A 26,941-nucleotide genomic window follows, 5' to 3' on the forward strand; every position below is an offset into this window, starting at 1 on the left:
AGCTGTTGCATCAGCTGCTTGCTTGTTTGTATGTATGTTTAACCTGTGCAGACACTGTTGCAGCCATGCAGCGTATGGATGCACCCTAGTGGACATCATACATGACGAGTTTTCTGCCCGTGTTTGGGTGACGTGCTTTTATTGGACAGCTTTGATAAGACGTTAAAAGGTTCTGCGAGTTGGGCACAGTGACTATGTAGCATGTGTCTTTGGCTTTGTGTGACATGTTGATAATTACGTAATGGAGCTACTTTACTAAAAATTATTTACAAATGTCAACATGAATGAGGCATCCTTAAAGGAAATTGCCATTTAAAAGGTCTATCATTAGGGTAAAATTGATAATTAGCAGCTGACCCAAGTCTTCCCTATTTAATATGTCAGAAGGGAACTGTTGAAAAACCTGCTGAGGTTAATGCGCTGAATTTAATGCTCTGTGCCTTCAGAGTAAACTCAGGGAGTGCTGCACCATCTCTCATTATTCCTTTGCCACGCCAAGTGTGGGATTGTGACATTTACCCAATTCCCACACTGCCTCACTCATCCCTCTCATTTTCACAGTCCAAAAACAAAAGTGTTTGTCTGATGTGCAACTGTGAGGCAGCTAAGAGTGTGGTTTGTGAGAGGCACGCCCCAGAGTCAGGTTTAGGACCCATCCCATTATAGACACATGTAGTAAAACAGTCTGTGTCCCACAGTCATAACACATGATGCAAGACAGGTTAGATTGGTCTGTCTTAACATGGAAAAGTAGTGGATTGCTACTTCCTATTATTGCACTGTCTAAAGCCAGGCCGTCATTGTAAATGAGAACTGGTTCTCAATTGACCTATCTGGTTAAATAAATAAAATGCATATGTCTCCCACCGATGTGTTCATTCGTACATTTTCAGTCAACACTTAAGAAAACAAAACATCAGTACTTTCTATCTAAATTCAGTTAGACTTCAGTTTTATTGTCTGTGGCCTTTGACAGTTTTGAATATAGTCTCTTTAAAGATAAAAATCAACTATGAGAGTTGAAAGTGTAACAGTAAAATAAAAAATATGAATAAAATTAGAGAGGCCTGGGGCAACCTGTAGGCACAAATGCCATCAGCACTGAGCCCCTCGTTTGAATCTGTCGGTCTGCACCTTTACTACACGTCATTCTCCTGATCTCTTTCCCCATATTTTAACTTCACTGTATAATACAAAGACAAAAGTAGCTCAAAAAAAGTATTAAAAAAAATCTGTAGTCTATGACAAATGGCTATTCGCTGAATGACTCATAGCCAATATATGACTAATAATTAAGATGAGTGAAGTTACTTCTGTTAGCCTGACTGGGAAATGATTCATGCCTAAAACACTGTTTTGTTTTAAAGTAGTGCACTGTGTTCATGGAAGAGCTATAAATCCTTTGTTTACTGGTTTCTGCCTTCTAGAAAAAATTTATAGAAACGGCAACATTTTTAAAAAAAAAATCCTTAATTTCGCAAAAATTTTTTAGACCCACTTGATGCCACTCTTTTTGTAGAACGAGTTCATGTACTTCATGGGAGATGGAAACACAGTTCTGACAGCCGACTTTACTCACATGACTGATCAAGTGTTTCTTTGGATGTCTTCAGACAGGCTTCTTCTTCTACTGTTTGTTGCAGCCATATGTCATGTAGCCTACAGCGCCACCTTCTGATGACTCTATGCAGCATAGTTTATTCACTCCAAAGCAGCAAATGTAAACAAATGTAAATCACATTTATTTTAAAAGAAAATAAAAAATTGCAACATTTTAACTGACACAGTATACTAAGACTGTCTCAGCTGTTTTCTCACTTAATAACCAGGTAAATGTCACCAGTGATTCTAACTGCTCCTCTCTCCACTCCCATCAAAGAGCATTTGTCACACCTTCGCCTCACTGAACATTATTTTGTTTTTCTGATGAAAGTCATTTTCACTGCTCTGCTACAGCACTCGACCTCCTTTTAAAAAGCAATGATTATAGTGTTGGTTCCCATCTCGCAGGAGGCTCCCTCACCTGATCTCAGGAGATCTTTGGTAAAGCTCCTATAATCTCAACCCAGTAGCTCAACTGCTGGACTGATGGACTGCAGGCGGAGACCCACTGAAGATGTCACCACCACAGCTTTGCTCTGCTCATAGATCTGCTAATGCCCCCTTTTTGAAGGCCTGTGGGATCTTCCACAGGACTTAGTGGACTGTGTACTGTACTTTTTGATGACTGTTCTTTTGGAGACACACCTAATCCCTAACCCACACCTTAACCTCTTCCTGTCTAGAATGACTGTAAGGTGCAACACGTCAACATTTCCCAGAACTGCTCCCACACAGTTTCCTCGTTGGCACTCCTGCAGTCTCCATGGTGTTCCCTCCTTTATCGTTCACTCAGAGAAAAACACTGGGCCGGGTGCAGTGAATACAGATGTTTTGTCGTCTTTGCTTTACTAAATTAATGGAGTGTTGCAAACGAGGCAGCCATTGTCGGCTATTGATGCAGCTATTGTGAGGCTAAAGATTGGTTGTGTTTGCCCTGTGTATTAACTGCCACTACATATAGTCAAAGGAGAGGAATGTCATGGTTTGGGCTATCACTGGGACGCAGTAGAGCTCCGGGGGATTACAGTAATGGATTGAGGGCCTGTAGATAATACTTGTGTAAATACTGTGTGCCTCTTTCCTGAACCCTGTGCTCTTGGAGTGGGCTCTGTCTTTTTGAGAGAGTTAAGCTTGATGGTTGCATCTCACATTGCGCCGGAGGAGGAGGAGAGTCCTTGAATGCTCAAAGAGAAGAGGGTTCTAGCGAAAGGCAGCAAGACACAGCTTGCCCCTGGAACATCTGCGGGCCCGTCCCACGCCTCACGAGATGGGGCTGAGACTTGTTTGTGTCAAGAAGCTTGTCACGACTCGCCCTTCACAGAGAGACAAGCCCTGAGTGCTACAGATGGGAAAAGGTAGAGGGGAATTTTTTTTTTAAAAAAGGCAGAGTTGAAAAGGTTTTTATGATATGGGCTATGGGATTTCTTCATAATCTTCATGGAAAAGCCCTTTCTCTTACAGTTTAAATTACAAGATTCTTTTTCCCTCTAACAGACGCCACCATACAGATAGTTGCAGAAGTGATTTACCTCCACAGAAAACAGGATCATGCTGCAGTGGTATAAATACAATAGGCAGATATTAGTCTGTCAACCAAACCTTTGCTGAGTTTATGAGCTCTCAACACAGAAATCATTGTTGTGGGATAATTGAAGGTTGGGATAACACAAACATATTTGCAGCTTTATTACTTCCTTGAAGGATAAGCAGATCAAACATAATTTGTGGAATTATTTTAGTAGGTTAGCAAACTTCAGCTATACTGCATTTAACAAAAAAGGACAGAATGTGTTGGGTTTTTTTTCTTCATGCTGCTTCCAGAGCCCCAGAAATATTTTTATTAACCTCTTCTCTGCTGTTGATCTTATTTTTCAATGCAGTTTTAGTTAGTGATGGTTACATTAAACATTCAAGCAAACCTCAGGAGAGACAGACACCTATTTGACTCTTTCAACACCGGATACATGATGCCACATGTGAGCACTCTGGTTTGTCTTGTGACAGGTGTCATCACTGAGTTTGGGTGGTCAAGATTAGTGCTGATGGCTGCAGCCAAACTTTCATTCTTTAGAGAGGTGTGAGAAATATGTAGTTGTCCTCTAAAATGTAAAATTTTACCCAATTTTTAATTTTCTTTTAAGAAGCAGGTGATTTACTTCTGTGTCAGAGAGAAGAAGAAGAGAGGGGGGGGGGAAAGCCTTTGGATTATGGTTGAATTAAACAGGTTTGGGAGAAGCTGTAGGCATGACATGACATGTCAGGTATGAAGAAGACAAGACCAGAGGCGCCAAACAGTGCTTGTTTAAGGCCTGATGTTTGTCAGGACTTGACTTCTGCATGCGCCCGCAGCGCCTGTCAGGGAGAAAAGAACGCTACAGCTGTGGGCCTGCCTCAACCTGCACTGCACAGGAAGTGTGTGCTTGTGTGTTAGAAAGTAATTGCACACATGCAGCACTGTCCAAGCATCAGAACAAATTGTGTGTTGCATGTAGTCAGATTATTATACAGGTGTATATTTTTACTATTGCACCAGCTTGCAAACAGCAGTGTTGTTGTCATTCAGCTCAGTTGTACAATAGCAGTCAGTTGATTTTGTAAATACGTTTTCAGGTCATTCTTTTTTTTTTTTTTAGCCTCAGTGCACATGTGCCAGTCGGACAATATGTCACGTGTGGTTCCTACAAAAATTTTCTTTCGCATGATTTTGATTAAGCTGCTCTTCATTGTGCGCTGTGTGTTTGTCGACTGTGAAATTCACATTGTGACCAATGAAAGGCTCATAATTACATGTTAACACCTGAGCACCGCACCCTGTGTGAGCCACTGAATCCCATCAGTCAACCGGCTGTCCTCCACCCTGAACACTGTTGGCTTTAACCGTTTGCTGCTTTCAGCAATCAGCAGCAGCTCCTGCTCTCACTGCTGAGCAAACACAGCACCAGAAGCACATAGTTGTGTACTCAAAGTTTGTAGCTCGAGGGCTGGGATGGTTCTCTGCTGTGTGTGTGTGCGTGTATGTGTGTTTGTGTTTGTATGGCAGTTTGAGACAGTAGGATGTCGTCTAAACAAACTCCTGCCTCACAAAAATCTCTGATTAAATCTCTGAATTGTGTTGTTTTCACCTTCAGCTATACAAAGTCAGCAACCTGTAATTATTTCAGACACTACGTACTGACCCTTTACGCAGCACTTCTCCTGTTTTCTGTTTGCCTCATGATCTCCTGTTCACACTGTTGCTCTTTCCCCTGTCTGTCGGCTCGGCTTCTCCACCTCATTTAGCAGATTGACAGAGGCGTACGGGGAGTATCAGGTTAGGAGTGGGGGGACGACTGCAGTCATTCATCTTAGACTTTTTCCTTTTTAAGAAGACTTTTTGGAAAGCTGCTTTGATTGTAAGGAAGAATCACTTCAGTCACTGTGTTGACATACATGTCCCAGAGCTTGAGCTGTGCTTATCACTTAGTGTATCCTGCTAACTAGTTGTATTTATGCACACATAAACACTGTTTTGGTGTAACTTTGCTGTTTGCTTTAATACTAACTTTCTAGCAGCGATTATTAGTAACACACATGTACTGTTGTGTTATTATAATTAGGTCACTCAAAGAAAGGAGTGCAGCAGAAAGTTTGGGTTATTATTAACCTGCCTTTATTTCCGAAATGCAGTAACAGCAGTAATATGTGCAGTTTGTGGGCGAGAATTTGGGAGCGAAAGACGGGAAGGTGCTGTTTTGGGTTTGTCCTGATGAAAGAAAAGGTTGTGCCTGGGGAGCAGAGTAGAAAATGTCCGTGCCAAGCTTGTGTAATATTTAAAGTCAGCTCAGGCAGGTACTGGGATGAGCTCCTTTTCATTCGAACCGCACTTAATAGGGCTGGAATTTTATGTTGCATTGTTCTCGAACACAGCCCCAAGCGGTTTCCAAATGAACCTGACAGGAAAATTTTCCCCACCACCCCCACCCAGTGTCTTCTGCACAGAAAGGATTTAAAGCGCTGCTTACACAGCGGTGATTTCAATGGCTTGTTTACACAGTTGGGTTGTGCCTATTAGTAACAATTCAGTCTTTCTGATGGCTTACTGGTTATCAATTCTAACAGTGCAAGGGATCAAGGTGCATCCATTATTCATGACTCCTGGCTTGCAAACTTGAATTTGAGCCAGCTTGTGTGAGCAACCATCACATTTTGGCACAAGCCATGGATGGATCTCCTGTGATTAGTCCTTCACTCCTGTACTCTGCTGAGCCATTTTCATCCAACCACACAAGGAAATCTGCACTTAGCTCAGTTCAGAAGCTCTGCTCTGTATGATGAGTGGCCATCAGACGCTTTCAGAGTCCTTCCCCCCTTGAAGATGAAAGCCAGGCCCGGTTTAATTGCTCCTGGAAGGGTCCATTTTATGGCGCTCTTCGGAAGTCCCAGAGGCTCTCTCTGAGACATCTTTGAGGTTGTCCAATACACACACCAAAACGTGTGTGTATGTGTTTATTTAAGTAGGTCATAATCACAGTCTTGTATTTAACCTTTTATTGCTTGAAGGGAAACCAGAAGTGCACAGTCTAGGCAACAGGTGTTACCAAGATCAATGTGAACCTTTAAAATTTAAGCAAAAACTGTTCAAATGTGGGGCTGTGCAAAAAAATAAGTCTTATTGCAAAAATAAGTCACATTGCAATTTTCATGGAAGATATTGCAAGTCACAATTTTAGTGAAATTCCTTTTCATTTCTTTTCATCAAAAGTCATGATGACGTGAGAATCTGGTGAATATAATTTGTAGGCCGAGGCATCTCTGTAGCACCACAATGCTGCATTTATAATAATATGTTGTGACAGTTTTTTTGTCAAAAAATTGCAATTCCTGTGCTTTGGATTTTCCACTTGGTCCTGTTGCTTCTTCAGTAATATTTTGATTATTTGTTGGACCATTTCCAGAAGCTGAAGGCTGTGTGTTTATGAACATTTACTTAATAACTTTGTTGGACAAAAGTACACTGTTTTATACTTTTTTGTGTGTGTGTTTTTCTACTTTCCAGTACTCAACAGATCTGAAGAAGTTGTACTGCCAAATTGCCAAGACATGTCCCATTCAGATCAAAGTTCTGACCACCCCACCACAGGGGGCCGTCATCAGGGCCATGCCTGTTTACAAGAAAGCAGAACATGTCACTGAAGTGGTGAAACGTTGCCCGAACCACGAGCTCAGCCGCGAGTTCAATGACGGTCAGTTCTTTTGATTTACTGATGAAATAAATCAAATCCCTGCACATATTTTGATTTATTGTTTGCTGTCAACATTTAATGGCACGGCTTGTGTTGCTTCCAGGCCAGATAGCTCCTCCAAGCCATCTGATCCGTGTGGAGGGAAACAGCCACGCCCAGTACGTGGAGGACTCCATCACTGGAAGACAGAGCGTGTTAGTTCCTTACGAGCCTCCTCAGGTGAGCTGTCCATCATTTAACCGCTGAACGCTCTGTCAGCGACACCTCAACACCTCCGCCTCACTCTGACTGATAGAGCGGCGACAGACTCGGAGCTGACAGCCTCTCATGTCCAGACGCTCAGTCCTGACACTGTGCCCTCTGTGTGATCAGTGCTTCAGCTCAGCGCAGGCCTCGGCAGAAAGTAGTTCTCTTCCTAAAAATCTTCTTTAGAAGGCAGTGCCACCACACACTACAAACAGGCCTTCCCTCTTTTAGAAAAGAACTTTAGCAACTATTAGGAAGCTCCCTTAACTAAATTCCAAAGCAAAAACATCTCAGTCAAGATAATGAGAAGGCACATTTTGTTTCACACTATCCAGTAGCAACGATGTTGAATATGAAAAAGAAAAAAACATACATTCACATGATTCACTGTGGAGTTTAATGGACTTTCAACACCATCTCTTCTGAAAACATTTTTGGTTGTATCAGTAAAATTTGTCTGATGAAAATACAGTAATTGGTGTCATTGGCTCATCATAAATCTCTGGATATTTTAAATGTATTCCATTAAAAAACAGTTTTCTGGCTCAAAAAGGCTACACACAGCAGTCCACCTACTGTGAAGGCAAAGAGGCTTTCTTACTTTATTTGACAGAAATCTGTGTAATCTGTTATTTCTTACTTTTTGGTAAACAAAAACATTTGATCTGTTTGAGTAGGTGAATTGCTATTTTTTTATCATTTTGGCACTGACTAAAATCTCTTTGAGGAGAGCAAAAAAATCCTGTATGCATTGACTTAACAGTGTATTTATATGTAGTTAAAGAATTGTTACCTGTTACGACCTCACCATAAAGTGAACCACCTCTCAAATAGAGCTTTTATATGTCTGTATGTTACAAAGACAGGACAAAACTCACTAACAGCAGAGTGAAAGAATAAAAGAGTTGACGTGTCCTTGGATCCAAAGTAATTAAAGCCAAAATACAACTAAATTTGAAGCTGATACTGAAATATGTCTAAATATGACTTTTCTCTTGCTAGATCCTGCAATTTTAGTCATGTTTCAGAGTTTTCTTTTGGCATTAGCAGATGTTGTTGCTCACCTTCAGTGTCATTCTCCTCCTCAGGTTGGGACAGAATTTACCACAATTTTATATAACTTCATGTGTAACTCGAGCTGCGTGGGTGGAATGAACAGACGCCCAATCCTCATCATCGTCACTCTGGAAACCAGAGAGTAAGACGCACTGTCATCACCTTCATCATTCTCTGCGGTTGCTTGTTAAACAGTGGATTGTTTGTGACCGAGGCTGTGTGTCTCGTCCTCTCCTAGTGGTCAGGTATTAGGCCGCCGCTGCTTCGAGGCCAGGATCTGCGCCTGCCCGGGCCGAGACCGGAAGGCGGACGAGGATAGCATCCGCAAGCAGCACGTAACAGACGCTACAAAGAGCAGTGATGGTACGAAACGCCGTAAGTAGCGCTGGGGCTGGTGACGGGCTGACGAGCTTTGGTCTCATCTGACTTGCTGCCAGTGTCGAGGACCATCAACCTCTGCACTCACTAATACTCAGAGCTCAGCGAATGCCTCCTACTGTCAGCTACATGCTTGCCTCTCCCCTCGCTTGTCTCCCCGCCTGCTATGGCTAGCTGTTCACACATGGTCACCTGTATTCACTCTTTTCTCTCCTTTTTCCAGCCTACCGCCATGTTTCCCAGGGCATACAGATGTCCACCATCAAGAAGAGAAGATCTACAGATGAGGAGGTTTTTTGTTTGCCTGTAAGTGTCACTGTGCTGTTTACTTTAAAGAGCCCATGTTATGCTTTTCTTTTTCTCAAAGCACGACTCCTGACCTGCTTGAAACACCTTGTTCACGTCCAGACTTTTTTCTATTAGTTATTTACGTCACCATGTAACATTTGCAAGACGTCTGCCTTGCAGCTAGTTTAGATGCCCTAAATGAAAGCAGGAGCAGCTGCCTCACATTCTGCATTAGAACAGCTTCTGCAGGAGCTACATTCCTATATTCATAAATCTCTGGTTATCAAATCTAGCCAAAATTCACTCGCTTTAATCGATCCAACTGACCAATCAGCACTTCAGACGAAGAAGAGGTGCTGCAGGAATGTGCAGTATGAGGAAATGTTTTTGAATGTTAAACAACATAAGCATATTTTAGGCCCACAATATATAATTATAAACCTGTGAATGTGCATTATATGGGCTCTTTATATAACTGTTCTGAGTGTGTCTATGCTGCTTACTGACCGCTGTCACTTTTTTCCCTCCTATAGATCAAAGGCCGTGAAATTTATGAGATTTTGGTAAAAATCAAAGAGTCTCTGGAACTCATGCAGTTTCTGCCACAGCACACAATAGAGTCATACAGACAGCAGCAGCAGAACCTGCTACAAAAACAGTGAGTACCAGTTCAGATTATTGACAAAGTGAAGCTCATTTGTTCTCTGGTGCACTCTCAAAGGCAGAACTACATTACTTGCAAGGTTCACCCTTGAATTTAAGTGTTCCTTCCTGTGTTCATCTTACTAAATAGTTTGCTTGTAGAACTTTGTTTTAGCTGAATTTGTTTGCAATAATCAGGAAGATTTTTAATTACCCTGCAGGGTAAATTGCTTAGAGTGTAGTGATGACTACCTGACTTAACATTACTGACTTGTTGCTGGAAAAGTGGATTTCACAGATAAAGGCTGTGCATGAGATTCTTGATTGTATTTACTGCTGCCACTGAAGCAATGCAGCTCTCGAGAAAAGCTGATAATAATTGCTCTAAAATGGCTGTTATGCAGTGTTTGCCAGCAGCTGAGAATTTTCCCAGAATTTGCTCAATGCTGGCAACTTATGAGGGTGAGCCTTGCATCAAGTAGAGCTGTTTTTCCTTTTCTTTTTTTCCCCTCTCTCATGGGACATGAGCCAAAGCTGATGAATCGTGACAAATGTACCTGGCTATGCTTTGTTAGGGAGAAGCTTCCAAAGGTTCACGGTAACGCCTTTGGGTGCCTTGCCAGGTTTTGCACAACAGCACCAAACAAAATCCGTGCCTCAGCCTCATCTATTGGCTTCAGCATAATTAAAACTGTCTCACAGGTTCGCACACACTTTCCCTCATTTCACTATAAGCTATGGAAACGAGGAGATACGTGTAAGTGATAGTTTGACAGCCCATAATTACTGCTTATGTTATAGTTTCCCATTAAAACACTGGCAGATGCCTCACAGCGAGGTAGTGCTTCCATTCGCTGTTTTGTTGTTTGTTTTTTTAACTTGTTGCCGGCCACTTGTCGGGTCCCAAAACACCTAAAACATTTAACCCTCCGAACCCCAAAACCTGCCAACATGGTATGAAATAAACAATCACCAAATTGGCACCATTTATCAGAGTCAGACACTGTAAAAACTGAAAATAAAATGAAATTTTCAACTTTAAGATAATCCTTGAACTGAATGTGACTTATGATGCCATCTGGAAAATTAACCAAATTTAAACTTAAATTCTGTGTCTTTTTAAAAATGGTATGAAAGTAAACTGTTTAAACCAAATACTATTAAAAAAATCTGTGCTTCTCAGCCCATTTTAGAAGCCGTGATTTACTGAGTTTTGACCAAGTCACGTAACAAAAATCTGAGACTCTTCAGCTGAACTGCAGGCTGTGTACACAGAGGAGACTAGTATGTAAACAAATTAGAAAGGTAGGGAGGGAAATTAAACATACCTGATTAATACATAAATGGCTCTGAGGAGCAAGTTGTCAGCGAGTCGTTGGATGGTACATTCAGCATGGAGAAATATTTTTCTAGAGCTTCTGTGGAGAGTACCGCAAAAAAAAACTAATTTGTTGAATTTATAAAAATGTAAGTAGTAAAATGTCTATAGTATGCAGCGCTACAATGTTTTCTAGTGTTGGTAACACCTGTGGGCTAACCCTAATCCTTGGACAAATATTGTACATATCATTTCTGAGTTTTTAAAATTTTTGTAAAATAATCAAACAAATCCAGCTTTTATTTTTTAAGATTCATGGCATTTTTTTCTGTCAGACATTTTTGAGTTGTCTTTACATCTAGCCGTGGTTTTGCTGTTTCCATTTCATATTGCAGGTAAATGAGCCCACAGTGAATAAAAATAGGTTTTAGAAACTGATTGGGATTTAAAGGGTTAATAAAATAGATGTAAACCTAAATATTTCCATATAGATTGAGTTTTATGGAATGTATTGGTATATTTAGCCTCATAACTCGCAGTTCAAACATTAGAAGAAAACATTTCTGAAAGGATTTGCTGTGTTCAGCCTTCCTTGTTTATTTTGCATGATTTTCCTTGTTTTCTTTGTATATTCGTCGAGTTAATGCTGCTTGTTACTGTCTTCTGTAATTCTTAACTCCCTCGCAGCCTTTGCAATAAAAGGTTCTGTCAGTAGCGAGTGTTTCAGACCTTTTCTTTCCCTCTGCGATGTGAATGCGAAACAAAGCCACTCCGTACTAGTAATGAAGTGCTGTCATTTGTGTGTTCATACTGCCATCTTCTGGACACAGGCGTTAATGCAGCGCTGTGATACTGGATCTGTTGTCTGTCACAGAGTCTCTGTCCAGTTGTTTGTTGTTTCTTTCTTCACCACTGTATTTTCCAGTTATGTCTGGTGTTTTCTGAACCTCTGGGCCTCTTTTCTCCTCTGTCAGTGAGCCTTTATTTCTGCTCTCTCTCTTCTTTCTGGTTCCTTCCTGCAGCCTGATAAAAGCTCGCCTTGGTAGCCAGCTGCTGGAACCTGCAGGAGATCAGAGGCGGCGCTGCAGCTCCTCCTGAAACTCCACATTCCTCGTCCTCCCTCACATCTCACGGACCTCCTCTCTGTCTCCTTATCAACCCTGATTTTTCCCATCTACTTCCTGCTGTCTGTGCTGGACTCTGCACCGAGGAGATGAACTTTATGTTTCTGTGCTCTGTTGCTGCTGCAAGATCCTGAAATACCACTTTTACTGAGCCAATATAGACGGACTGTGACTGCCGGCTCCACTGAAACTGCTCTTTGAATCAGTAGACTGACTTGCATGCATTATTTTTGTCCGTTAAAACATTATTTTAAAGGGTTGCCTGTTGCGCTGAGGCTGTTTGACAGGCTCTGGACAGGAACCAAGCTTCAGCCTGTTTTCTATCTTACTTTAGACACAGAGCTTCTTCACATGAATGTTTTGTGCCTTTGCATTTTCGTGAGAGCTGGACTCAAACTCTTGCGGGGTTTCATGGGGGGGAGAGACTTTATTATTGAGAGAACTTTTTGCTGATGCTGGTCATGTTTTCTAAAGTCACTGCAGGACAGTTTGTGTGTTTTGTTTTTAACTTTCATCCACATGTCCAAATGTCTTTTAATAGAGGAAGCTGCAGATGTGCACTCTGTGATGTACAGAGCAGATTTGTGACCATTCTGTTTGAAACAGATTGTTTTATTTTGGTGGCTGCTGCACTTTTGTCTGTCAGAGTTTAATAAATGGCTTTTTTTTTTTTGCTTGAACTTGGTCTTTTTATGAAAGGAATGTGGTCAGTATGAGGTAGTAGTGTGAATGTTTTCATGTTGTTCAGAGACATTATTGTTTAACCTTCTGAACCCCTGTAGTTTCGCTCCCGTCACAGTTTTTTCCACTGTTAGCTCATTTTTCACTGCAATATGAAATCCTGCACCTCGTTGGAAACGGCACAACAATACCTAAAAGTAGAAACAACTCAAAAATGTCTTTGGAAATAGAAAAAAATAAATAAACCAACATGTCCAGCAACACATACTTTAGATATTGTACTGTTTTTAGGGTTAGTTTTTGGCCTGCCTGCAGTTCAGTTGAAAAGTTCCTGAAGCAAAGAATTTTGATTTTTTTTTTTTTTTTTTTACAGAGTACGTTGCAACAACTTTATTTTTCAGTTAATGTTTGAATGAAACCTAAATAATAAAATGATTTTAAGGAATTATCACAATTTTAAGCTTAGATTTGAATACGGTTTCTGATGGAATGGCACGTCAGAGATGATTAGTGGAAAGACGAACATCCAAAGGTTCACATTTTATAGAGGCAGATAAATGGTGTCATATCTGTGATTTTTTTTTTTTAAATTTTTTTCCCCAAGAGAACATTCCTGTCAAACCCACCAGTACTTTTTGGGGTTCAGAAGGCTAAATTAAAGGACCGTTATGAGCCTGCTGATAGAAACCGTCTGTCCTTCTTTCTCCTTCAGAACCTCGATGCAGTCTCAGCCCTCCTTCGGCTCCAGCTCCCCGACTCACGGAAAAGTCAACAAGCTTCCCTCCGTCAGCCAGCTCATCAACCCCCAGCAGCGCAACACACTCACCCCATCCAGCATGTCTGGAGGCCTCACTGACAGTAAGTGTTGCCCTTTTGTTCCTCTTCCTGTCTGTCTCTTGCCACCCAACCTTCCACCCGTCGTCCCTCCAGGGTTTTTTGTAAGGTCAGCATGTCCAAAAAGGCAGGATGGGACCTGAACGCCTCTCAGCCCCCCAACCCGATAGACGGCTTCCTCCTTAAAAGAATGTGATCCCTGTGAGATTCTCCCACAGGACCTGTTATGATGCATCATGTGTCATGTTAGGAGGAACCTCTACTCGTCCCCCTGCCACGTTATGTAATCTCTAAATCTCAGAGCAGCAGAAAGAAGCCTCACGGTCGCTCCTTTTGTCTCTGCAGTGACTCCTATGATGGGAACTCACATCCCCATGAATGCTGACATGAGCTCACTGAGCCCCACTCATGCACTGCAGCCTCAGCTGCCTCTGGTGCCCTCCTCCCACTGCACCCCCCCCCCTCCTTACCCCATGGACAGCAGCATCTCCAGGTACCTCCTCAAACCACAGCGTCACACAGCCACCACTCTGTTTACTCTTCTTGGTCCATTTTGAAGATCCTCAGACACGTGGAGTCTAACGTGTTTAGGATTTATGGCTGCAGTGAACCAACGAAATTCTCAGTCAACTTAAATTGTATTAACTAGTTCAAAAACATCTGCACATTATCACTAAATGAGCTAAATCAGCCACATAGCACTTATTTCACGATACCTGGTTGGCCTTATTTGCCTAAATGAATTTGAAATAAAAATAAACAGCTAATGTTTACAGCATAGGACATAATTTATCCTTATTTTACAGTGAAGTTATATATAATATATAAAACTATATCAACTGGTGATCTAACCAAGAATGTAATGCAGACAGTTTTGTCAGCTGTTTTCAGACAATATTTCATGTTGGTTGTTGATATACAAACTAAATGTTTGCAAAATTTACCCTCGACTTTTTGGACATCTGAACGATATGGAGCCACATCGCCCACTGTTTTGTCAGTTTTTTGTTCGGAGGTGACTTTGACTAAACATCAAGTAAAAGATAAATAAGTTCAACCAAACAGTTTTTTCCATTGTAAAGAAAGACACTTCTTTTTGGGTTGTTGTAGAAAGAAGTCCTGCTCCTGACATCGCCCCCCACAGGGTTATCTCTGAATATACATGTACAGTGCTCTTAAAACTTCTGAGCTATTAGGCTGTTTAAATTTGTAGTTATAGACACACAGAAATGGTGTTTTTGCTGTTGTTGCAACAAATGTAACTTTCCTGACTCTGAGAATGAAATTGATAAAAATCTTGAGCAATTCATGGTACAATTAAAACAAGGTCAAATAGTTTCATTTAAGGCACTGCTGTTGACTGCTGTTCATGTTTTTCTACGATAAGGTCCCATGACATCGTTGTTTTTCTGCCATTTATTCATATATTCCATATAGTAATGTTTTATTTTGGATCAAGACTTTTAGCCACTAAGAACTAAAGCCATAAAACAGCAGACAGTAAATGGGACTGAAAAGTTACAAATTAGTTTGAACTTCAGAACAAATGACTTTGATGCTGCGAAATGTACCGATAGTGAGACTGAGCTCATGTCAGTGGAACCATGAACCATGTAGTGTTTATTCATCAACAATCTCTGACAGTTTCAATCTGCTTCAATTAAAAACAAAAATAGATTAACAGCCTTAGTCTCATCATTTAACGGCCACACATCTTTTATGCTTGCCTTTGCTAATTGAAAAATTTGGGATTTAAATCTGAAATCAATGAATTGTTGAGCAGTTTGACTCCATGTTTTATCTGAGGTTCACAGCAGTTAGTCCAGATTCCACAGTGTTGCTTAGTGTTTGAAATACATTCAGAGACCAGAATATGATTATTTCACTCTAACTTTAGTGTTAAAACTCTGCTGATGTACCTGCAGTCAGTGTATGTTGTAAATGAAGCACCTGTATAAGTTGTGCTCCTCCTCTTCCTCCTGCAGCTTCCTCATTCGGCTGGGCTGTGCAGGCTGCTTGGACTACTTCACAGCACAGGGCCTAAACAACATCTACCAGATTGAGAACTATAACATGGAGGTGAGCCCTTGCCTATCCAACACGAGTCATTTGATGGGTTAGAGAGAAGAGTGGCTCCCCCTGCGAATACTAACGCTCCCCTGTGTAATGACCATTAGGACCTGTCCAGGCTGAAGATCCCCGCCGAGTTCCAGCACATCATCTGGAAGGGCATCATGGAGCACCGACAGGCCATGGATTTTTCCCCTCCTCCCCACATAGTGCGCACCACCAGCGGAGCCTCCACCGTCAGTGTGGGCTCCTCTGAGGCCCGAGGCGAGCGCGTCATCGACGCCGTGCGCTTCACCCTGCGTCAGACCATCTCCTTTCCACCGCGCGACGAGTGGTCTGACTTCTCCTTTGACCTCGATTCTCGCCGCAACAAGCAGCAGCGCATCAAGGAGGAGGGAGAGTAAGACTAGCTCCGCCTTGTTCTCAATGTTCCCGTTTCTCATTTCACGCCTGCTGACGGAACATTTCAATTGAACAAACTTTGTATTAGTGCAGACAACGCTGACAACAAAACGCATTCACACAAAAATGCACTTATTTTCATGTTTGTTCTGCTTCTCGCTGAGGAGAGATTCATGGTGTTGAGCAAAGGTGCATTTTTTTTTTATGATGTTGTGATTTCTTGAGAGCACTTAAGAAATGCTTTGAGGTTCTTCGAGGTTAAATGTTCATGATTCATTCCCATGTTAAGCATTAAAGGGATTATTTCTGCTATGGGCCATAGCAAGTGTATTTTACTTTGTACTACTTTTATAATTTCACTTTTGTGGTCGACTACACTGGTTTTCAGAAGTGAGCATCGATTGTATACATGTCAAACATTTCCCCTCAGAAGTATTATGTCAACCGATGGGCAGTTTGCTCTCTACTGTAGCTTCTATGTTTTGCCTTTTTTGATTTTTTTTTTTTTTTTTTTTAAACGTTTGTTCTGAGACCAATGCAGCAGTGCCTTCATGTTTATTGAGACTGGTTGTGAAGAATGTGTGTTAAAGTGACAGATGGTCATTCATTTGATGTAGCCATATATAGGCCTAATGCTCTTGACCCAGTGTTTCTACAGTTAAGTGATACTATGACTGATGATGTTTTGTTTATTCCTGTTTACTGCTGTGGAAAAGTGGTTGTGATCACATTTTGAGAAAAGGTTTTTAGCTCTGCGGAGCACAAGTGTTTTTCTTTTTTTTTTGTTCATGAACCGTGTTTTGGTAGAGGTTTAGTTCATTTGATAACCTGATTTAAATGTATATAAATTTGTATAGTTTGTTTTGGAAAGTCATCTTAAAGGAACTGCATGATTTCCATCATGAACCAAATATACTGATGTGAAACACATCTGGTGCATTTTCAACTGAAACATGTATTACTGCCACACCAGAAAAAGAAAAACGTCTTGTTATAATGTCAAAAGTTTGTAATAAGATATATTTATGTTATTACAATAAACCTTTTGCATTATAATATGATATTGATATATTTTTCTCTTTGTGGCAGTAAGAAACCTCCGACTTTATCAGTAAGAACAATGTTTGGAATATTTCACACGAATCACAGCCCAGCGTTGTCACAGAACAGAAACCAACTGCAGTTTCATATTTTTGTACAATGTATTGTAAATATGTTGCAATAAACCAAGGGTATTTTGATATAAAGCAGAAATAAATATCCACATTTGCTGTATTGCATGTTAACATTCCTGTGTGTCAAATTATTTCCATCTTAAAATATCCAGTTATATTTTGAATTTCATGAACATTTCCTATAAATTTTCTGCCCCACCACAGGATTTTATAGGAAACTTTCAAAAAATTGCTGTAACCTGGATGTCAGTAAAGTTTCACAGCTTTTCTGTCAACAAAAGCAGGAAAACAGACTGGAGACAAGAAAAGTTACTTTCAAATCGAGTGTCATCATTCAACTTGTATCCTGAATTTCTATTTACACAAACAAATGTGAACGTGTGCAGAAATTCACCATTCACAGCTCAACACCTGTTACAGTATTTACATTTTCAGAAAAATAGGAGTCTTAAACATTTTATACAGACTGAAGGAATCCTGCGATCAGTCTGAGTTACTCCACCTCGGCTACTTGAGCCACCTCCACCTCCATGGTCTGAACCTCCTCGGGGGCCTCCTCCAGTTTGCCCCCAGTGAGCGCCTGCTGGGCCAAGACGTAGTTCACCACCTGCATGATGCCCTGATCCGAGAGCGTCGCCATTCTTGCAGCACAGTAAGTGTTCATTTAAGAAGCGGTTTCTAAACATAAGACTGCCGAAAAGTCAGGATAGAAAGGAAAACTCAGTAACACCCCCACAATTTAATGAGTTGTTTTTTGTAACATTTCCGATGGATAAGTCTGACAAGTCAGGAGTAGGATCGCAATCATGAGATTATCAGTAGGCAACTGATTGTTAAAAGTTTTGGTCACATTTTAGACGACATACTAAACTACGACATTTTTGTCACATTTTGGACGACATACTAAACTATGACGTTTATTTCCAATTTCGGACGACATACGAAACTGACGTTTTTGTCACGTTGGTTGACATACAATACTATGACGTTTTTTTCCAATTTTGGACGACATACTAAACTATGACTTTTTTGTCCATTTTTGGACAAAAAATGACGTGTTTTGTCCAGTTTCAGATGACATATTAAACTATGATGTTTTTTGTCCATTTTCGGACGACATACTAAACTATGACATTTCTTGTCCATTTTCGGACGACATACTGAACTAAACTCAACAAAAATATAAACGCAACACTTTTGTTTTTGCTCCCCGTTTTTATGAGATGAACTCAAAGATCTAAAACTTTTTTCACATACACAATATCACCATTTCTCTCAAATATTGTTCACAAATCTGTCTAAATCTGTGGTAGTGAGCACTTCTCCTTTGCTGAGATAATCCATCCCACCTCACAGGTGTGCCATATCAAGATGCTGATTAGACACCATGATTAGTGCACAGGTGGCCACTCTGAAATGTGCAATTGTATCACACAGCACAATGCCACCGCGTAGTGATTAGCACTTTCGCCTTGCAGCAGTAAGATCCCCGGTTCAAATCCCGGCCTGAGCCTGGGATCTTTCTGCATGGAGTTTGCGTGTTCTCCCTGTGCATGCGTGGGTTTTCTCAGGGCACTCTGGCTTCCTCCCACAGTCCAAAAAAATATACTGAGGTTAATTGGTTACTCTAAATTGCCTGTAGGTGTGAATGTGAGTGTGATTGTGTGTCTGTATATGTAGCCCTGCGACAGACTGGCGACCTGTCCAGGGTGTCCCCTGCCTTCGCCCGAGTCAGCTGGGATAGGCTCCAAGCACCCCCCGTGACCCAAGTGAGGACAATGCCACAGATGACGCAAGATTTGAGGGAGCATGTAATTGGCATGCTGACAGCAGGAATGTCAACCAGAGCTGTTGCTCGTGTATTGAATGATCATTTCTCTACCATAAGCCGTTTCCAAAGGCGTTTCAGAAAATTTGGCAGTACATCCAGCCAGACTCACAACCGCAGACCACGTGAAACCACACCAGCCCAGGACCGCCACATCCAGCATGTTCACCTCCAAGATCATCTGAGACCAGCCACTCAGACAGCTGCTGAAACAATCGGTTTGCATAACCAAAGAATTTCTGCACAAACTGTCACAAACCGTCTCAGGGAAGCTCATCTGCATGCTCGTCGTCCTCATCGGGGTCTCGACTTGACTCCAGTTCGTCGTCGTAACCGACTTGAGTAGGCAAATGCTAACATTCGATGGCGTCCGGCACGTTGGAGAGGTGTTCTCTTCACGGATGAATCCCGGTTTACACTGTTCAGGGCAGATGGCAGACAGCGTGTGTGGCGTCGTGTGGGTGAGCGGTTTTCTGATGTCAATGTTGTGGATGGAGTGGCCCATGGTGGCGGTGGGTATGCATCTGTTGTGGACGAAGAACACAGGTGCATTTTATTGATGGCATTTTGAATGCAGAGATACCATGACGAGATCCTGAGGCCCATTGTTGTGCCATACATCCAAGAACATCACCTCATGTTGCAGCAGGATAATGCACGGCCCCATGTTGCAAGGATCTGTTCTTCCAAGGATTCTTGGAAGCTGAAAACATCCCAGTTCTTGCATGACCAGCATACTCACCAGACATGTCACCCATTGACCATATTTGGAATGCTCTGGATCGGCGTAGACCAGCGTGTACCAGTTCCCGCCAATATCCAGCAAGAAGGGAAGGGGGACCCCCCCCCCCCTCTAGATTTAGACAGATTTGTGAACAATATTTGAGAGAAATGGTGATATTGTCCATCCATCCATTCTCTATACACCGCTTTATCCTCACTAGGGTCGCGAGGAGTGCCGGAGCCTATCCCAGCTGACTCGGGCGAAGGCAGGGGACACCCTGGACAGGTCGCCAGTCTGTCACAGGGCTTGGTGGTATTGTGTATGTGGAAAAAGTTTTAGATCTTTGAGTTCATCTCATAAAAAATGGGAGCAAAAACAAAAGTATTGCGTTTATATTTTTGCTGAGTGTATGATGTTTGTTGTCCATATTCGGACGACATAAACTAGGACGTTTTTTTCCATTTTTGGAAAAAAATGACGTTTTTTGTCCATTTTCGGACGGCATACTAAACTATGACTTTTTTTGTCCATTTTCAGAGGACAGACTAAACTATGACGTTTTTTCCATTTTCGGAAAAAATGATGTTTTTTGTCCATTTTCGGATGACATACTAAGCCATGACTTTTTTGTCCATTTTTAGAGGACAGACTAAACTATGACGTTTTTTGTCCATTTTCGGACGACATACAAAACTATGACGTTTTTTGTCATTATGCGGACGACATACTCAACCATGGCATTTTTGTTCATTTTCGAGCGACATACTAAACTATGACGTTTGTTGTCCATATGACGTTTTTTACCATTTTCGGACGACACACTAAACTATGACGTTTTTTGTCCATTTCCGGACGACACACTAAACTATGACGTTTTTTGTCCATTTTCGGACAACAAACGACACTATGACTTTTTGTCCATTTTCGGACAAAAAAATGACGTTTTTTTGTCCATTTTCAGAATGCATGATGACGTTTTTTGTCCATTTTCGGACGACATACAAAACTATGACGTTTTTTGTCATTATGCAGACGACATACTAAACCATGGCATTTTTGTTCATTTTCGAGCGACATACTAAACTATGACGTTTGTTGTCCATATTCGGACGACATACTAAACTATGACGTTTATTACCATTTTCGGACGACACACTAAACTATGACGTTTTTTGTCCATTTCCAGACGACACACTAAACTATGACGTTTTTGTCCATTTTCGGACAACAAACGACACTATGACTTTTTGTCCATTTTCGGACAAAAAAATGACGTTTTTGTCCATTTTCGGACCACAAATGACTTTTTTCTCCATGTTCGGATGACATACTAAGTGATGAAATTTTTTGTCCATTTTTGGACGACATACTAAACGATGACGTTTTTTGTCCATTTTCAGAATGCATACTAAATGATGACGTTTTTTGTCCATTTTCGGACGACATACAAAACTATGACGTTTTTTGTCATTATGCGGACGACATACTAAACCATGGCATTTTTGTTCATTTTCGAGCGACATACTAAACTATGACGTTTGTTGTCCATATTCGGACGACATACTAAACTATGACGTTTTTTACCATTTTCGGACGACACACTAAACTGACGTTTTTTGTCCATTTCCGGACGACACACTAAACTATGATGTTTTTTGTCCATTTCCGGACGACACCCTAAACTATGACATTTTTTGTCCATTTTGGACAACATACTAAACTATGACGTTTTTGGTGACATTTCGGGTGACATACCAAACTATGACGTTCTTTGTCCATTTTCAGTCAACATACTAAACTATGACCTTTTTTTGTCCATTTTCGTACAGCATTCTACATTTTGAAATTTTCTGTCCATTTTCGGACGACACACTAAACTATGACGTTTTTTGTCCATTTTCGGACAACAAACGACACTATGACTTTTTGTCCATTTTCGGACAAAAAATGACGTTTTTGTCCATTTTCGGACCACAAATGACTTTTTTCTCCATGTTCGGATGACATACTAAGCGATGAAATTTTTTGTCCATTTTTGGACGACATACTAAACTATGACGTTTTTTGTCCATTTTCAGAATGCATACTAAATGATGACGTTTTTTGTCCATTTTCAGACGACATACAAAACTATGACGTTTTTTGTCATTATGCGGACGACATGCTAAACCATGGCATTTTTGTTCATTTTCGAGCGACATACTAAACTATGACGTTTGTTGTCCATATTCGGACGACATACTAAACTATGACGTTTTTTACCATTTTCGGACGACACACTAAACTATGACGTTTTTTGTCCATTTCCGGACGACACACTAAACTATGACGTTTTTTGTCCATTTTCGGACAACAAACGACACTATGACTTTTTGTCCATTTTCGGACAAAAAAATGACGTTTTTGTCCATTTTCGGACCACAAATGACTTTTTTCTCCATGTTCGGTTGACATACTAAGCAATGAAATTTTTTGTCCATTTTTGGACGACATACTAAACTATGACGTTTTTTGTCCATTTTCAGAATGCATACTAAATGATGACGTTTTTTGTCCATTTTCGGACGACATACAAAACTATGACGTTTTCTGTCATTATTCGGACGACATACGAAACCATGGCATTTTTGTTCATTTTCGAGCGACATACTAAACTATGACGTTTGTTGTCCATTTTCGTACAGCATTCTACATTTTGAAATTTTCTGTCCATTTTTGGATGACATACAAAACCGTTTTTTTTCCCATTTCGTACAAGAAAGTGACACTCTTTGTCCATTTTCGAACAACATACTATGACATTTTTTTGATCATTTTAGGACGACATACTAAACTGTAACATTTTTCTTCATTTTTGGACAACTGACGTTTTTAGTCAATTTTTGGACGACACACGATGCCATTTGTTGTCCATTTTTGGGCAACATACTGAACAATGCCTGTTTCCAGACTGTATCGCTCCAAAAAGTGGACCGGACTGGAGTTGAGGAAAACGTGGACCGGATCGCTCCGAAAAGTGGACCGGACTGAAATGAAGGAAAATGTGGACCGGATCGCTCCAAAAAGTGAGTGCAGTCGAGGAAAACATTGTCGGACAACATTCTAAACTATGATATTTTTGTCCATTTTCGGACGACCGACTAAACTATGACGTTTTTTGGTGACATTTTCGAACGATCGACTAAACTATGACATATTTTGTCCATTTTTGACGACATACTAAACTATGACGTGTTTTTGTGACATTTGGGAAAATGTGGACTGTATCGCTCAAAAAAGTGGACCGGACTGGATTATAGGAAAACGTGGACCGGATCGCTCCATGAAGTGGAACGGACTGAAATTGAGGAAAACGTGGACCGGACCCCTCCAAAAAGTGGAACGGAGTTGAGTTGAGGAAAACGTGGACCGGATCGCTCCAAAAAGTGGACCGGACTGCAGTTGAGGAAAACATTTTCGGACAACATACGAAACTATGACATTTTTGTTCATTTTCGGACGACAGACTAAACTATGACGTTTCTTGGTGACATTTTCGAACGATCGACTAAACTATGACGTTTTATGTCCATTTTGGAAAACGTGGACTGGATCGCTAGAAAAAGTGGACCGGACTGGAGTTGAGGAAAACGTGGACCGGATCGCTCCAAAAAAGCGGACCGGACTGGATTATAGGAAAACGTGGATCGGATCGCTCCAAAAAGTGGAACGGAGTGGAGTTGAGGAAAACGTGGACCGGATCGCTCCAAAAAGTGGACCGGACTGGAGTTGAGGAAAACATTTTCGGACAACATACTAAACTATGACGTTTATTGTCCATTTTCGGGCGACATACTAAACTATGACGTTTTTTTGTCCATTTTTGGACGACCGACTAAACTATGACGTTTTATGTCCATTTTGGACCACATACTAAACTATGACGTTTTTTTGTGACATTTCGTAAAACGTGGACTGGACTGCTCCAAAAAAAGTGGACCGGACAGGATTATCAGAAGACATGGACCGGATCGCTCCAAAAAGTGGACCGGACTGCTCCAAAAAAGTGGACCGGACTGGATTATAGGAAAACATGGACCGGATCGCTCCAAAAAGTGGACTGGACTGAAATTGAGGAAAACGTGGACCGGATCGCTCCAAAAAGTGGACCAGAGTGGAGTTGAGCAAAACGTGGACCGGATCGCTCCAAAAAAGTGGACCGGACTGGATTATAGGAAAACATGGACCGGATCGCTCCAAAAAGTGGACCGGACTGAAATTGATGAAAACGTGGACCGGATCACTCCAAAAAGTGGAACGGAGTTGAGTTGAGCAAAACGTGGACCGGATCGCTCCGAAAAGTGGACCGGACTGGATTGTAGGAAAACGTGGACCGGATCGCTGCAAAAAGTGGACCGGACTGGAGTTGAGGAAAACATTTTCGGACGACATACTAAACTATGACGTTTTTTTGTCCATTGTCAGACAACATACTAAGCTATGAGTTTTTTGTCCATTTTCGGACGACATACTAAACTATGACATTTTTGTCCATTTTCGGACGACATACTAAACTATGACGTTTTTTTGTCCATTTTTGGACGACCGACTAAACTATGACGTTTTATGTCCATTTTGGACCACATACTAAACTATGACGTTTTTTGTCCATTTTCAGGCGACATACTAAAACTATGACGTTTTTTTGTCCATTGTCGAACAACATATTAAACTATGACATTTTTGTCCATTTACAGGCGACATACTAAACTATGACGTTTTATTGTCCATATTCAGGCGACATACTAAACTATGACGTTTTTGTCCATTGTCGGACGACATACTAAGCTATGACTTTTTGTCCATTTTCGGACGACATACTAAAGTATGACGTTTTTTTCTATTTTCGGGCAACATACTAAACTATGACGTTTTTTGTGACATTTCGGAAAACGTGGACCGGATCGCTCCAAAAAGTGGACCGGACTGGATTATAGGAAAACATGGACCGGATCGCTCCAAAAAGTGGACTGGACTGAAATTGAGGAAAACGTGGACCGGATCGCTCCAAAAAGTGGAACGGAGTTGAGTTGAGCAAAACGTGGACCGGATCGCTCCGAAAAGTGGACCGGACTGGATTGTAGGAAAACGTGGACCGGATCGCTGCAAAAAGTGGACCGGACTGGAGTTGAGGAAAACGTGGACCGGATCGCTCCAAAAAAGTGGACCGGACTGGTTTATAGGAAAACGTGGACCGGATCGCTCCAAAAGGTGGACCGGACTGGAGTTGAGGAAAACGTGGACCGGATCGCTCCAAAAAAGTGGACCGGACTGGAGTATAGGAAAACATGGACCGGATCACTCCAAAAAGTGGACTGGACTGAAATTGAGGAAAACGTGGACCGGATCACTCCAAAAAGTGGAACGGAGTTGAGTTGAGGAAAACGTGTACCGGATCGCTCCAAAAAAGTGGACCGGACTGGACTATAGGAAAACATGGACCGGATCGCTCCAAAAAGTGGACTGGACTGAAATTGATGAAAACATGGACCGGATCGCTCCAAAAAGTGGGACGGAGTTGAGTTGAGCAAAACGTGGACAGGATCGCTCCGAAAAGTGGACCGGACTGGATTGTAGGAAAACGTGGACCGGATCGCTGCAAAAAGTGGACTGGACTGGAGTTGAGGAAAACATTTTCGGACGACATACTCAGCTATGACGTTTTTTGTCCATTTTCGGACGACATACTAAACTATGACGTTTTTTGTCCATTGTCAGACAACATACTAAGCTATGACTTTTTTGTCCATTTTCGGACGACATACTAAACTATGACATTTTTGTCCATTTTCGGACGACATACTAAACTATGACGTTTTATGTCCATTTTGGACCACATACTAAACTATGACGTTTTTTGTCCATTGTCAGACAACATACTAAGCTATGACTTTTTTGTCCATTGTCGAACAACATATTAAACTATGACATTTTTGTACATTTTCGGACGACATACTTAACTATGACTTTTTTTGTCCATTTACAGGCGGCATACTAAACTATGACGTTTTTTGTCCATATTCAGGCGACATACTAAACTATGACTTTTTTGTCCATTGTCGGACGACATACTAAACTATGACTTTTTTGTGCATTTTCAGGCAACATACTAAACTATGACGTTTTTTGTCCATTTACAGGCGACATACTAAACTATGACGTTTAATTGTCCATATTCAGGCGACATACTAAACTATGACGTTTTTTGTCCATTGTCGGACGACATACTAAGCTATGACTTTTTTGTCTATTTTCGGACGACCGACTAAACTATGACATATTTTGTCCATTTGGACGACATAGTACACTGTGACGTTTTTTTGTGACATTTCGGAAAACGTGGACCGGATCGCTCCAAAAGGTGGACCGGACTGGAATTGAGGAAAACGTGGACCGGATCGCTCCAAAAAAGTGGACCGGACTGGATTATAGGAAAACATGGACCGGATCGCTCCAAAAAGTGGACTGGACTGAAATTGATGAAAACGTGGACCGGATCGCTCCAAAAAGTGGAACGGAGTTGAGTTGAGCAAAACGTGGACTGGACTGCAGTTGAGGAAAACATTGTCGGACAACATACTAAACTATGACATTTTTGTCCATTTTCGGACGACATACTAAACTATGACATATTTTGTCCATTTTCAGACGACATACTAAACTATGACGTTTTTTTGTCCATTTTGGACCACATACTAAACTATGACGTTTTTTGTCCATTTTCAGGCGACATACTAAACTATGACTTTTTTGTCCATTGTCGGACGACATACTAAACTATGACTTTTTTGTGCGTTTTCAGGCAACATACTAAACTATGACTTTTTTGTGACATTTCGGAAAACGTGGACCGGATCGCTCCAAAAGGTGGACTGGACTGGAGTTGAGGAAAACGTGGACCGGTTCGCTCCAAAAAAGTTGACCGGACTGGATTATAGGAAAACATGGACCGGATCGCTCCAAAAAGTGGACTGGACTGAAATTGAGGAAAACGTGGACCGGATCGCTCCAAAAAGTGGACCGGAGTGGAGTTGAGCAAAACGTGGACCGGATCGCTCCAAAAAAGTGGACCGGACTGGAGTTGAGGAAAACATGGACCGGACCGCTCCAAAAAGTGGAACAGAGTGGAGTTGAGCAAAACGTGGACCGGATCGCTCCAAAAAAGTGGACCGGACTGGAGTTGAGGAAATACATACGTAAACTATGACGTTTTGTGTCCATTGTCGGACAACAAACTAAACTATGACATTTTTGTCCATTTTCGGACGACATACTAAACTATGACGTTTTTTGTCCATTTTTGGACGACCGA

The 26,941-nt window shown here is 41.4% G+C and overlaps 1 protein-coding gene across 4 annotated transcripts in view; it reads left to right on the forward strand.

Annotated features, from left to right (window-relative positions):
- tp63 (tumor protein p63) overlaps nt 1-17,152 on the forward strand; it is a 40,403-nt gene extending 23,251 nt beyond the window's left edge. For 3 of the 4 annotated variants that reach the window (XM_051947251.1, XM_051947249.1, XM_022199645.2), the window contains 10 exons: nt 6,638-6,824; nt 6,928-7,043; nt 8,159-8,268; nt 8,365-8,489; nt 8,728-8,810; nt 9,326-9,450; nt 13,270-13,415; nt 13,737-13,884; nt 15,377-15,470; nt 15,569-17,152. In XM_051947251.1, the coding sequence (XP_051803211.1) occupies nt 6,638-6,824; nt 6,928-7,043; nt 8,159-8,268; nt 8,365-8,489; nt 8,728-8,810; nt 9,326-9,450; nt 13,270-13,415; nt 13,737-13,884; nt 15,377-15,470; nt 15,569-15,865 (1,431 nt within the window). In that variant the 3' untranslated portion in view covers nt 15,866-17,152. Of the gene's footprint in view, nt 1-6,637; nt 6,825-6,927; nt 7,044-8,158; nt 8,269-8,364; nt 8,490-8,727; nt 8,811-9,325; nt 9,451-11,774; nt 13,231-13,269; nt 13,416-13,736; nt 13,885-15,376; nt 15,471-15,568 lie in introns of those variants that run through there. The other variant, XM_051947250.1, reaches the window with a different exon arrangement.
- Nucleotides 17,153-26,941: the final 9,789 nt, after the last annotated feature.

The sequence above is a fragment of the Acanthochromis polyacanthus genome, chromosome 4 (assembly GCF_021347895.1).
Source record: "Acanthochromis polyacanthus isolate Apoly-LR-REF ecotype Palm Island chromosome 4, KAUST_Apoly_ChrSc, whole genome shotgun sequence".
Lineage (NCBI taxonomy): Eukaryota > Metazoa > Chordata > Actinopteri > Pomacentridae > Acanthochromis > Acanthochromis polyacanthus.